Genomic DNA, 13,212 nt, shown 5'->3' with positions numbered 1-13,212 from the left:
TTTTTCTAATTGAGTTTGTTCTTTATTTTTATATAGACAACTTCTGTATTAGCGTTGATGTTTATTTATCAGTCAGTCAATCAAAAAAATAAAATGATGAAATCTTTGCCCCAAATACCTGCTTAGCACATTACTAAACATTTCCTGTTCAAAATAAAACTTCCCCTTACACAAACATAAACATTTTTGGACTCCGTTTACATGGCTAGACCTCTATTTTCGGGTGGTGTATGGGGAAAGATTCAAATGCTGCCCTCTGCTGTGCGAACGTTAAATGGGTCGTAATGCTCACTTCAAAGCCGTGCGTGCCGAATAAAATAAATGCAAAAATACTTTGCAATTAAATAAATATATAGATGTTTAAATAATTAAATTGATTAATTAAATCAATACATACATTTACTGTGCTATAAAGAAATAACCGGTTGCTATTCCGGAACGATAGGTTTTACCGGCGGCTTCTTTTCCGTGTTGCACAAAACAATAACTGCGGACCCGCACAGCTTCAAAACGATGTGGAGCTCAGTAGGGTTGAGTGTGATTAACGTTGTGTGGTCTTCTCTGGCTTTGTGCTTCCTCGTTGCTTTTTGTGCTCACAAAGTGTCGCGACTGTTGCCGGGAATATTTGACACGTGTCCCGCTTACGTTTTATTTCAGGACCTTATTCGTTACGGAAAAACTAAACAGAGCTTAAAGCGAGACGAATGGCTGCGGGTTTTTGACGTCCCAAAAAGGTGACAGTGAATGACAGAACTTTACTGTAATGTATTTTATATCCTACTATATCTAACCGAACATTTAGGTGGTTTTGAATCATTATTTACTTTTTAAATATTTAAACGTGCTTTTCGCCTTCCAGGTGGTTCTGGCACTTCTATGCAGTCTCTGTTGGCTGGAATGGTCTTCTTCTGGTCTTGTACCTCAGCTTTATATTTCAGCATCAGTCATACCCTTTGTGGTTGAGCGACTTTTTAGACATTTTGACTGGCGCACACAGCAGTGACAGTCAAGGTAAGCTAAAGAAAAAAATGGTTGTTTTTCTGTTTAATTCATTTTTGTGTCTGATGTTAGTGTTGGCTGTAGTCCCACAGCTTTCCACCGTCCTGGTGCAGCTGCTGCTGTGGGTCCACTCCCTCAGGAGGCTGCTGGAGTGCCTGTTTGTCAGCGTTTTCTCTGATGGGGCGATGCACTTGGTACAATATATGTTCGGCCTGGGGTATTACATCATGTTAGGGTTGACGATCCTCTGCTGTGATCGTATGGAAAAAGGTTTGAGTTGGTGCTTTCTGTGTGCTTCTATGTGCACAATTCCCTGGTTCATCTGCTTTGTGGTACTGATGCTTCCACCATTTCTTTTAGAGAGAAGCTCCCTCCTCTCTCAGCTGGACTGGCTGCTTGTTGCTGGGTTTTTACTCTTCATTTGGGCCTCGTGGCTGCAGCATCAGTCTATGGTCCTGCTGGCCAGACTTCGCACTGGAAAGTCAGGTAAACCTAGGAAACTCTCTGTCTTTCTGTTTTGTTTTTTTTATTTCTTTGTTTCTTTCTTTGTTTTTTCTTTGCTGCCTCCAGCATTATTGCTATCACTGAGAATTTGCATATCACCTCCTACATCGTTCCCTCGCTCACCTGGAGACCGCTGGAAGCACTGTGAGAATCATGTTCTTTGATTTCTCCAGTGCCTTCAACACTATTCTTCCCTCGGTTCTGAAGGACAAGCTGGAGAACTCTGGAGTGGACCATCACCTCACTACCTGGATTTTGGACTACCTCACCGACCGACCACAGTATGTGAGGACTCAGGGCTGTGTGTCGGACAGGGTCGTCTGCAGTACGGGGGCCCCACAGGGAACGGTTCTGGCTCCGTTCCTCTTCACCATCTACACTGCAGACTTCTCCCACAATTCCACCCAGTGCTTCCTGCAGAAGTTCTCTGATGACTCTGCAATAGTCGGCCTCATCACTGATGGGGACGACAAGGAGTACAGAGGACTGACTCAAGACTTTGTGGACTGGTGCCAGCTGAACTACCTCCAGATCAACGCCAGTAAAACCAAGGAGCTGGTGGTAGACTTCCGCAGGCACAAGCATTCTCCACTGCAACCACTGAACATCCAGGGTATGGACATTGAGGCTGTGGACAGCTACAGGTACCTTGGTGTTCATCTGAACAACAGACTGGACTGGACTCATAACTCAGACGCCCTCTACAGGAAAGGGCAGAGCAGGCTGTACCTGCTGCGGAGACTCAGGTCGTTTGGGGTGGAGGGCCCACTCCTGAAGACCTTCTATGACTCTGTGGTGGCTTCTGCTATCTTTTATGGTGTGGTCTGCTGGGGCGGCAGCATCTCTGCTGGGGACAGGAAGAGACTGAACAGGGTGATCCGAAGGGCCAGCTCTGTTCTAGGATGCCCTCTGGACCCAGTGGAGGTGGTGAGTGACAGGAGAATGGCGGCTAAGCTGTCATCCCTGTTGGACAACGTCTCCCACCCCATGCAGCAGACTGTGACAGCACTGAGCAGCTCCTTCAGTGGGAGACTGCGGCACCCACGGTGTGGGACGGAGAGATTTCGCAGGTCTTTCCTCCCCACTGCTGTCAGACTCCACAACAAAGACTTTAACTGAACAAACACACACATCCACACATGTGCAATAACACTAAGTGCAATAATCTTTTCTGGCATCGTTGTATTTTTACTCAGTTGTATATAGCATTCGTATTCTATTTTTATCTTATTGTATATTTTTATTCTATTTTATTCTACTGTATATAGTATATTATTTTATTCTATTCTGTACAGCTGTGTACTGTATTTATTCTTATTGTATTCTAATTTTTGCGTCATAACTTTTGCACTGTCCACTTCCTGCTGTGACAAAACAAATTTCCCACGTGTGGGACTAATAAAGGTTATCTTATCTTATCTTATCTTATCTTATTAATGATCAAGGAACTAACAGCTTGAAGTTAACTTCCTCTGCTGTCTGTTTTTCTGTTTATGTGTTAACCATAAAGCACATGGGTCATCCCATCTCCAAATTGCCTTTAGCTCAACCAGCTTATATTTTCCTAAAGAACGTATGGTCCAAAGTTAGGATACATGTAATGATTTTTGTTAAATTTTAGATTTATGTATCAAATACTTTTCAACACATATATTTTTGAAAAATGGCCAATTGACCCACTTTCAGCATTTTTTATTTGATTTTTTTATCTTTGCTCTTTGAAAACCGAGGCCATGTTTAAGCATGAATATTTAAAAAAACATTAGCTAAAGGAGGCTAAAAAACTGCAGAGAGCTGAGTGGAACTGCAGAGCTGCGAGATAATTCTCTGTGGGTTTGGCGCCGTGAGTGAGACATTTCACAACAGACAGTAATTTGATCAGTTGTTAATTAGCACAGCTTTAACCTGATACACACTGGAAATGGTAAGGGCAGGGATAGCTCAGTAGGTAAAGTGGTCGCCCCATGATCGGAAGGTCGGCGGTTCGAATCCACTTAACGGCTACCCTGAGGTACCCCTGAGCAAGGTACCGTCCCTACACACTGCTCCCCGGGCGCCTGCTTAGTGGGCTGCCCACTGCTTCACTGAGTGAATGGGTCAAATGCAGAGAAAAACAAGTAATTTCCCCATGGGGATCAATAAAGTATCCATTATTATTATTATTATTATTATTATTAAACCAGTCTATGTAAACGTTGAAAGTTGCTGATGTCACTTTTTCTTGTTTTTTTGTCATGTCATGCAGGAACAGTGGAAACGCTGACTCACAGAGTGCCAAAGGGAGGTTGGTTTGAGCTGGTTTCTTGTCCCCATTACTTTGCTGAGCTGCTGATCTACATCTCGTTGAGCTTTGTTTTCAGAGGCCTCTCTTTCACCTGGTGGCTTGTGGTACTGTATGTGCTCTTCAACCAAGCACTGGCAGGACAGCTTTGTCATGACCTTTACATTAGCAAATACAAGTCATACCCAAGGCATAGAAGAGCATTTATACCCTTTGTGCTATGAATACTCAGACACTGTATTGGTCTTTTTGTGGTGATAAATGGGAACTGTAAAGAAAACTGCCAGAGATGTAGGAGGAGCAGAAACCTTAGGAGCAAAAGCCATCTTTTTCTAAACGTTCTTTCAAACCTCCAAATTTAACTAATCGGCTTGACAGCTAAGAGGCCAACACTGTGTTTGATTTCTGGCAGAAGACTCTAGAGGTGAGAACTTTCTCCGACTGATGTGAAGACACTGTGAGGAACATTGCTGGAATTCATTTGTTCATTACATTAAGAACTTGTTTTTCTTACGATTAAGTACTTAAAAATCTTTTTCTTCCTTTTACAGTATGCCAACCTCTCGAGTTATAACTGGTATTGTAATCTCTAAATGTTTATGTGAAAAAGAAACCTGCAAAACACTGTGGTGTTGAATATTTTTCTTTTATAGCAAAACAGAATGTATTGTATTAATACCGGAACGACAAGGAGTTTTACTTTAAAACGAAAAGTAACATGACATGGACATGTTGTAATGAATAAAGAAACTTTATTCAACAAAAAGTATTATTGTTGTTTAAAGAGGCACAAACATGGGGACGTTACTTTCAGGAGGGAAATCAAGTCATAAACCAATCAGGGGTGTGGTGGTTCAATCCCCAGGTACACTAGTTTGCATGATGTATTCATTATCCTTTAGATACTGAACCACAAATTGCCCCTGATTCATTCACAAGAACTCCACTTACTACGTTCACACTGCAGGTCTTAATGCTCAATTCCGATTTTTTTGATCAAATCCGATTGTTTTGTCTGCTTGTTCACACTACAAATAAAATGTGACAGCAAACGCGCTCTAGTGTGAACCCTCAAAGCGGCCCGCATGCACAAAAGAAGACGTCACACACAACGCGCTCTGTTTAGACCCAGATCAAACAGTATTGTTTGACTGATGGCCCTTAATATAAAGACTTGTTTCGGACTTTACGTTTCCCAATTTTGCTTTAAGTTGTAACGTTATTGTGTTATTTACAACTGGCCTAATAATGATCCTTATTTCTGTTTTTAGAGAGGAGCGGTTCTTCAAATGATAGTTGGAAATTTCTGTCAGAATCTGCAGATTATACAGTACAAATAAAATGTTTACGTTTCTCCAGCGCCGTCTTCCCAACAGGTTCACTAACATCTACACTGGATGGCCCGAAAGCGTTCGCGATGTCTTCTTGGGCGCTAATAATTGGCGTCTGTCTTGTGTCAGTGTCGTAAAAGACGGATTTAATGCGACATGACCGTTCAAACAGCAGTCGCTTTCTAAAACATCAGATATGTATCGGATTCAGTACCGCATACAAAACAAATATTAAACAAATATCCCTATTTTCTACTACTTACACAGCGGAGAGTTATTATTTTAACCTTCAAACATTCATACTCGTGTCTTAATCACCAGGTAAAAAGAGAAGAAAGAGGCAAAACCTTACGCCAAAGTCAGGGGATGAAATTGCATTACTTATTGCTTGCACTACTAAAGAGTAGCGAGGAGCATGAAGGGAGTAATATTGTGGCAGTTAATTTCAAATGCAGCATTTCTGTCAGCTTAACAAACATCAGCAAACTCACAAACTGTTTGTGTGCTGCTGTATTTCACGGGGAGAGAAAAGTAAGAGAGCAAACTTCACTCAGAGATGGAGAAACATAAGAACACGAGAGGACAAAGAAAGGTTATATGTAAAGGCAAGGACTGCTTAGTGGGATATTTATGAACTGGAAATGTAAGTTCTTATGTTTCTACATCAGATATTGGGCACTGTACATTTGACATTGTGTTTTTCATATTGTGAAACCTGCTGGAAAAGAAGCTGAGGTAGAATAACTTATCTAATGGTTGTATGAAAATAAGCTGCAGGTTAATGTTGTATAAACAGGCTAGTTTGCTGTGCTGTGATGGATCCTTCCAGTTCTCCCACCTGCCAAATTCAATTTTAACCTCTTCCTACTCATTTTCCTTTTTTGAGGCAAAGTCCCTCTCTACAATGTAGGCAACAGAACATAGAAGAACATAAAAAATATATCTTTTTCTCTGCTCTTGTTCTACTTAACTGATTAAAGCTGAGTAACTTTATTAGAATTACAATTTGGACTGAAATAAAGTTTGTATTTGTATGTACTAATATTATTTTAATATCACAATAATATAACAAGGTTAAGTTGTATTTACTTTAACTTGAATAAAGACTTTTAATAAGTACTTCTATTTAAGTAAAGAATATCTGTGCTTTTGCCACCTCTGGTCACGTTCTTTATTTCCTTTTTATCCCTATAAAAGGCTGATGGAGTACTGTCCTCATTCCACTGGGCAGGCGGGCGTGCTGGACACCAAAGTTTGTGAATGTTAAGGCGACATAGGACTTTCAAATTGATAACATAGCATCATCTACTAAAAACTCAGATGAGTTGGAATCTCAGCGACCTCAAAGTCGCTTTAATTTTATTTAATGTTTATTCTGCTTATCCCAAATTTATTATTTGCCAAGCAAATTTTCTGCTCAAAGTAAATAATATTATTACTAATAATAATATATTTTTAAAGTAAATGGGCTGATATTTAGAGGGGCAAACACTCATTATTGTTAGGATTAGAATAGTAATGTTACATAAAAATATATAAAGAGAAAATTTGTAACTAATAAACAGAAGGTCCTTTTTCAAGTTTTTTTTTTCAATGCAAAACTATTGAAAGAAAACAATGAAACTATATTTAAATAGCATTATGATCGACAATGAGATTGTCCATTCACTGAGCACTTCGCTGTGTGCGTCAGCTTACAAACCACGTCATTCATTTGAACGTCCAATCATCTGTCTGCGTTGCTCCTCTTTGCGGCAGCACGGTTCTACTTCCCCCATGAGTTGAGTTGGCCCGGTCGGTCTCTCTGATCGTGACGTGTGTTACCTCAAATTGTATAGGTTACTAAATATGGAGTTATACGGTTTTGTTGCAGATAACATGCAGTGATACGAGGGAGAGAAATTAGCGCGCAAATCGAGTCGTGTCGGTGTTTCGGAAGAAGTAATAATGCCTCGCGCGGCTGGCAGAAGAGATGGTGGGGCTAGCAGAAATGTGATGTGTGTCTTGTTTCCGCTCACCGCCGTGTTTTTGTTTTTGTCGGTCGGTGTTACTGCTATTCAAGAGGAGCAAAAAGCTGTCCCGGAACAGCCCCCACAAGAGGTGAAAGGTTTTGCTTCATTGTCACTAATTAAGTGTTTTATCGTGATGTATAGGAAGCGGTCTTTGACGCGCTTCTTCCTCGCGCCCCGGGCTAGCCGAGCTCGTGCTAACTGATACGTCTTGCAGAGTTCCGGGTGTAACGTTAGCAGAAGTGGACAAAGTTACACTTGAATTTTTTAATCGTGAAGAAATTGCTTTAAAGTTAAGGTGACAGTCATTTGGGTGTCACGACGAGAAGGTCGTCATGTCCCCGCCAGTTTTGTTTACCTATTTAAACATTGTGGCCGAAGTGTTACAGCCAACAAGGGCAAACTTGAATACCTCATACTGATTTTTATTACAAACTGTGTGTAACTCGGCTGACAGTCACTGTGTGCATTTCCTTTGCAGAAAGTCTCCAGTCCCCAGCCACCGGGCCCAGTGGTTTCTGAAGATGTCTCCACCAAAGGGAACCTGGGCTTCATTCATGCCTTTGCTGCCTCTTTATCTGTCATCATTGTCTCTGAGTTGGGAGACAAGACCTTTTTCATCGCTGCTATCATGGCCATGCGCTACAACCGCCTCACCGTGCTGGCCGGGGCTATGCTGGCCTTAGGATTCATGACTTGTCTTTCTGGTTTGTAAAACTTTGGATTTGGCCTTGACTGTTTTTTTTGTTTTGTTTTGTTTTTTTGGCATTACCCTTCGATCAGATCCTGAGAAATAACAAATACGTGTTGTTGTTGTTTTTTCTTTCCCACATCATAGTACTGTTTGGCTATGCCACTACCATCATCCCAAGAATCTACACATACTATGTATCCACTGCTCTGTTTGCCATCTTCGGTATTCGCATGCTTAGAGAGGGGCTAAAAATGAGTCCAGATGAAGGTCAGGAGGAGCTGGAGGAGGTGCAGGCAGAGATCAAGAAGAAGGACGAAGAGGCAAGTTAACTTGATTATAAACTATCTAGAAAAACAACATTTTTTTAATGTCCAGTAGTACAACTCCAGTCCACATACATAATTTACATATTCAGTAATAGAAACGCCTCCTGAGTGGGTCCAGTTACTAACTGCTGACACCATTTTGCTTAGTAATTAGCGATTCGCAAATGGCTCATATTACTTAATCACCCAGAAGACCTAGTTACATTTTGCTGCTGCTGATGTGAGTTTTTGTTGTGTGGAAATTCTGATCTTATCATCAGGCTATATGAGCACATGGACACTTTAAAGTTGCCTGAGGCTGTCTTATTGAATGGCACCATTATGAGCTGTAATCGAAGTGCTGTACTGTAGACTAAATAAAAAAAAATTTAAAAAAACAGATGGCTGATTGAACCTCTTAGCAATAGTGACAGTTTGTCATACAAAGTCAAGCTTAATTATATTCCCGTGCAGATCTGCATTCTAAGGTGTACTTGTAGAGGACATAAATCTACATCCTCTTGATCAAAACAAATCCGTTATAAGGAATATAGTTGGACCATCCACAGAGGACCTCATGACAAAATTTTGATCAAAGTATAGCACCCTTGTAAGTGAACCCTGCCTCTTGCAGGTACTGAGCCGTGAAAGTACTCTATTGGGTTGTCTTTCAAACCTCATGCCTTGTTGTCTGTGCAGCTCCAGCGGACTAAGCTCGCTAATGGGACTGCAGATGTGGAGGCTGGAACAGGGACTGCTGTTCCTCAGGGAAAGTGGCACAGCTTCATCTCACCCATCTTCATCCAATCCCTCACTCTCACTTTCCTCGCAGAGTGGGGGGACCGATCGCAGCTAACTACAATTATTCTAGCTGCCCGGGAGGTTTGTGACTTTCACTGTTAGACAGCTGCTGTTTAATGCTTTGTAATATATTTTACAATAAATAGAGGCCATACATTTTCACTTTGATTGGCTGTTTGTTTCTTTTAGTTGCTGCTGTATTAATACACTGGTAATATTTAAGAAAAGAGTAAAAAAATAAATAAAAATATGGTATATAAACTGTTTTTGTTTTTTATTCTTAGGATCCATTTGGAGTCGCAGTGGGCGGCACCATTGGACACTGTCTGTGCACAGGTCTGGCTGTGATAGGAGGGAGAATGATTGCCCAGAAGATATCGGTTAGAACAGGTAAGATGGCCTAAATTGTGTAATGTAATAAAATAAAATAAAAAATTATTTATTTATTTATTTATTTTAATTAAAAAAAAAAAAAAAAAGACGGGTAGGAGAAGTGGGTTCCTATTCTCCTGGGAGAATTCCTCTGGAGGCAGCTCTGTTTACACACAATAATTATCAAAATATTTGTAGACAATCCTGTTAAGGTTTGATGGATTAGGTGGATCAGATTTAAAAACAGAGAGAGAAAACAGCGATCTACTGTTAAACTAATTGTCATTTTGCCCAAAAATGGTACACACACAATTTACAGCCCACGTTTTACAATGATTGAAATGCATTTTTATTTTTAAAAAATCAAGTAGGTATTTGTAGAGTGCAGTCTAAAAATAAAAAGTAAAGTAAAAACTTTCAAAGTAGAGCTGTAATGACTCATTGAATAATTCAAATAACCAGACGATTTAAAGAAAATCTTCGACACAAATTTTCTCCTTTGTTTAACACACGGCTGTGTGGCGCTCAGTCATCTCCATGTAAACATGAGCGTTTCACCACTAACACTTTCATTAGAAACGTATCTAGGAGCAGGCATGTGAATAAAATATGTCAGTATTAGGCCCATGTTTTTCAACAAGAGTATAATAACACAACAGCAGCAGTGATGATGATGATGTTTAACATGGAGTCTGTCTACACGCACGGTGAAGAGCAAAGAGGGGGAGTCGTTACTGAGATGGTGACCTCAGAGTGAAAGAAAACGTTTTTCTAGTGTCCAAAACAGCAGCGCTGTTCTTGTGGTCACCATTAAAACCTTTACTGGGAAAAAGCTAATGGGAGTCTTCATCAAACCATCCAATCAATGAACTCCAAGCTTTTGTTTTATACAGTGAAAATCTATAGTAAAGCTACAGAAGTTGCATTAAAATATCCAAATGAGCTGTTAACATGGCCTGATACCATGTTTAAAATTAGGCAGCCGGCTGAAGCCTGACGAAAACCGTCCCATTTTGTATCATAATGATTCCTGAAACAAGCAGGAGGGAGTCTAAAGGAGGGCATGGGGTGTTTAGACAATATTTCAAGGCTTTCACAAATTTGTCTTTCAGATTTAAAGTGAAATTAAATATGAATACACATGTTAATATTTTAAAATATATATATATATATATATATATAAAGTTTGCTGACCTGTGGCTGTTAAGTCAGACACTGACTTATTATTAACATGTCATTATTAACATCTGCACCATCATAACGTCTTGTTTTCAGCAGCACGAAAATTTTTCATAATAGCATAGGACAAACTTCAGCCAACGCATGGTCCTTTAAAGGCTTACAGATACAACCCCATTCATTCACTAACACACTCAAACATGCAGACACACAGATGCAGACAAACACATACACATGAAACCTACCTCATCCAGAAGATAAAATATTACTAATTAAAGGGTTTAGGTGTTTTTTGACAGATGCCGTTATATAAAATGGAAACCCACGAGCAGTATATTTTGAAAGAACTGTTGCGGGGGGGTTTCCCCCTCTTTTGAATATTTATTATTGCTCATTAATAAGTTCTTATCTGATTGCTCAGTTAATCGATGGACTAATCAATAGAATACTTAATTACTAAATGAATCCTTATTTGCAGACCTATTTCAAAGTCACTTTTAGTTTGGATTCTGCACCATTGACACTCCTATTTCTAAGACTTCAGTCTGCTACCTCCACCTAATATGATTCATTTAAAATTTTCTTGACATGGTCTGTGACGATATTGGACCATTTGCCCTCCCCTAACTTCCCTCGCAGGAATGCTGAGACTCCTGGGAGTCCTTCCTAGTGATGCAATGCTGTAATCATTTGGTTTTACCATCATGAAAATTACTGGTAAATTCACATTTGCTACAAAAACCTCAAGATGACCCATGATGGGGCTTCACAGAAAGATTCAGTAGTTTGTTCATATAGCTATATCAGATTTAAAAGATCAAAAAAATAAAGAAACCAGTTTAGCGTCAAATAAATCTGCCTTGTTTAAACTGAAAATCTTTGCTTAACTGACATTTGTTTTCTTGTTTTGTTTCTGTAGTTACAATCATTGGAGGAATTGTTTTTCTGGCATTTGCCTTGTCTGCCCTGTTCATCACACCAGAAACTGGACCTTAAATTGGAGAAAAGACTTTCAGGTTCACTCTGTAAATACTCGTAACATTTGATCAAGTTGCTGTAGATGCATTTTAGTTTCGACCCTCTTAGTCTAAAGGACTCAACAAAGAGTTGGAGTCCTGTCTTCCTTTCCTTGAACGTCTCTGTTCCTTTGTGATCTGTGAATCAGTTGGATTTCTCAGAGGTTAATTAACAACCTGTAGGTGGCATCCAAACCTCATGGGAAATGTGTTTGTTGACTGCTTACAAGGTGTGTTTCATCTTCATCTCGTCTAGTGAAGGAAAGACTGAATCACAGAGGCCTGATTAACAGGTGCGAGCTTAGAAAGGAGGGAGGACTTTGTCACACTCTTTAAAACTTGTATTCTTTTCACACGGTGTGTGAGAGAAAACTAGATTGTTGCAGATTGCTGCCCTATAACGTTCTACAGGTGGCTCAGAAACTGAAGCCAACTTTCCTCATAGTAATATCTCAGCAAAGGAACTTAGTCCATTTAAAAAATCTTTTCCGTTTTTAATGTCTATTTTAAATGTTAAGAATGAGCCCCTTTGCTGTCAGGTGACTTTTGGCAGAATATGAGCCACCAGTTTCCTCCCAAGTACAGCAGTTGAGGCTGGTGTTACTGTTGTTTCCACTATCTGTTATTAGCTTCTTCGTTTTTTTAAACGCACACCTTACAGAGGTGCATGTGACAGTGCATTCAGATTCTCTGTCAGATTGGACCAGTGTGCAAATGGCACAGCTAACATCACACTATCCAGATAGCTCCCCTGTGGTTACCACACAGATTACTTCCAACGGTGTGAGCATGTCTCGAGTACTATTTACTGCTGCTACATGTCAGATGTGGGACAGCTGTAGAGCATATCCCCGTCTGGTGTTCTGCGGATTGTCACAGAGCTTGTTTACTTCAGAGGGAAAAACACCAAAACCAGAACCAGCTGCACATTTATAGCAACAGTTTCTGTGATCTGACTTACACTAAGATTTTTTTTTTTTTTTTTTCTTTTGTAAATACAAGATTTTTTTTTCCCTCTAGTTTCACATAAGAGCAGTCCTTTACAGAGACCTGAACCACTAGAATACCTCTACTTACCTGTATTTGAATGTCAGCATCCTGGGTTTATCTACAGTTCACGTGAACCTCTTCAGAAATGATAATCGTATTTACTCATAATGGTATCAGACGGTAACGGTGAACAAGGCGTGGGATTAGGTTGAAGAAAGGGCCAGGAGTCACCCTGACAGGTTCAGTCTTCCTCTGCGATTAAAGCCATTTCCAGCATGAACCTCAGTTACTGAGACAGATTGTAAAGAGGACTACATCAGGTACAAAAATTATTTATCCTACACAAGACTTGCAGTAGAAGCCACTTCTCTTAGGTGTGTTGGATCTGCGGTGACAGCTCGACCTAACTTAATTTAGACCTAAATTTCACCCTTCATTTTTAAATGGTACGTATTTATTTAGCTTCCTTTTCTTTTTCCTTTCTAGGCATATGTATTGACAAAGGGTGGATGATATTACTGTACAAGCAATGGAAATATTTTTTTAAGTGAATAGGCTAAAGCTGTGTTGTCAATATTTGACAGGCTGTGAACTACTTCTGTTTGTAATACAGGTTCTTTGAAATGCCTATAAGTCTTTAAAAAAAAAAAAAAAAAAAAATCAATAAAAGTTTCATGTGTTGTCTGATTTCTAAACTAACATTTAGTGCTGTGTTTGAGTTGAGTGGTGAG

The 13,212-nt window shown here is 39.9% G+C and overlaps 2 protein-coding genes across 2 annotated transcripts; both read left to right on the top strand.

Moving 5' to 3' along the window:
• The first annotated feature begins 513 nt into the window (after positions 1-513).
• Positions 514-4,377, top strand: srd5a3 (steroid 5 alpha-reductase 3). The gene is made up of 7 exons (XM_076880107.1): positions 514-525; positions 658-734; positions 860-1,011; positions 1,072-1,269; positions 1,360-1,485; positions 3,749-3,891; positions 4,336-4,377. The coding sequence occupies exons 1-7, from the start codon at positions 514-516 to the stop codon at positions 4,375-4,377; spliced, it is 750 nt and encodes a 249-aa protein (XP_076736222.1).
• Positions 4,378-6,855: 2,478 nt separating this feature from the next.
• On the top strand, positions 6,856-13,180 carry tmem165 (transmembrane protein 165). The gene is made up of 6 exons (XM_004557147.5): positions 6,856-7,215; positions 7,606-7,831; positions 7,963-8,138; positions 8,823-9,005; positions 9,209-9,314; positions 11,395-13,180. The coding sequence occupies exons 1-6, from the start codon at positions 7,063-7,065 to the stop codon at positions 11,469-11,471; spliced, it is 921 nt and encodes a 306-aa protein (XP_004557204.1). The 5' UTR covers positions 6,856-7,062; the 3' UTR covers positions 11,472-13,180.
• Positions 13,181-13,212: the final 32 nt, after the last annotated feature.

This window comes from Maylandia zebra, linkage group LG23 (genome assembly GCF_041146795.1).
Source record: "Maylandia zebra isolate NMK-2024a linkage group LG23, Mzebra_GT3a, whole genome shotgun sequence".
NCBI lineage: Eukaryota > Metazoa > Chordata > Actinopteri > Cichliformes > Cichlidae > Maylandia > Maylandia zebra.
This window is presented reverse-complemented; position numbering and strand designations above follow the sequence as displayed.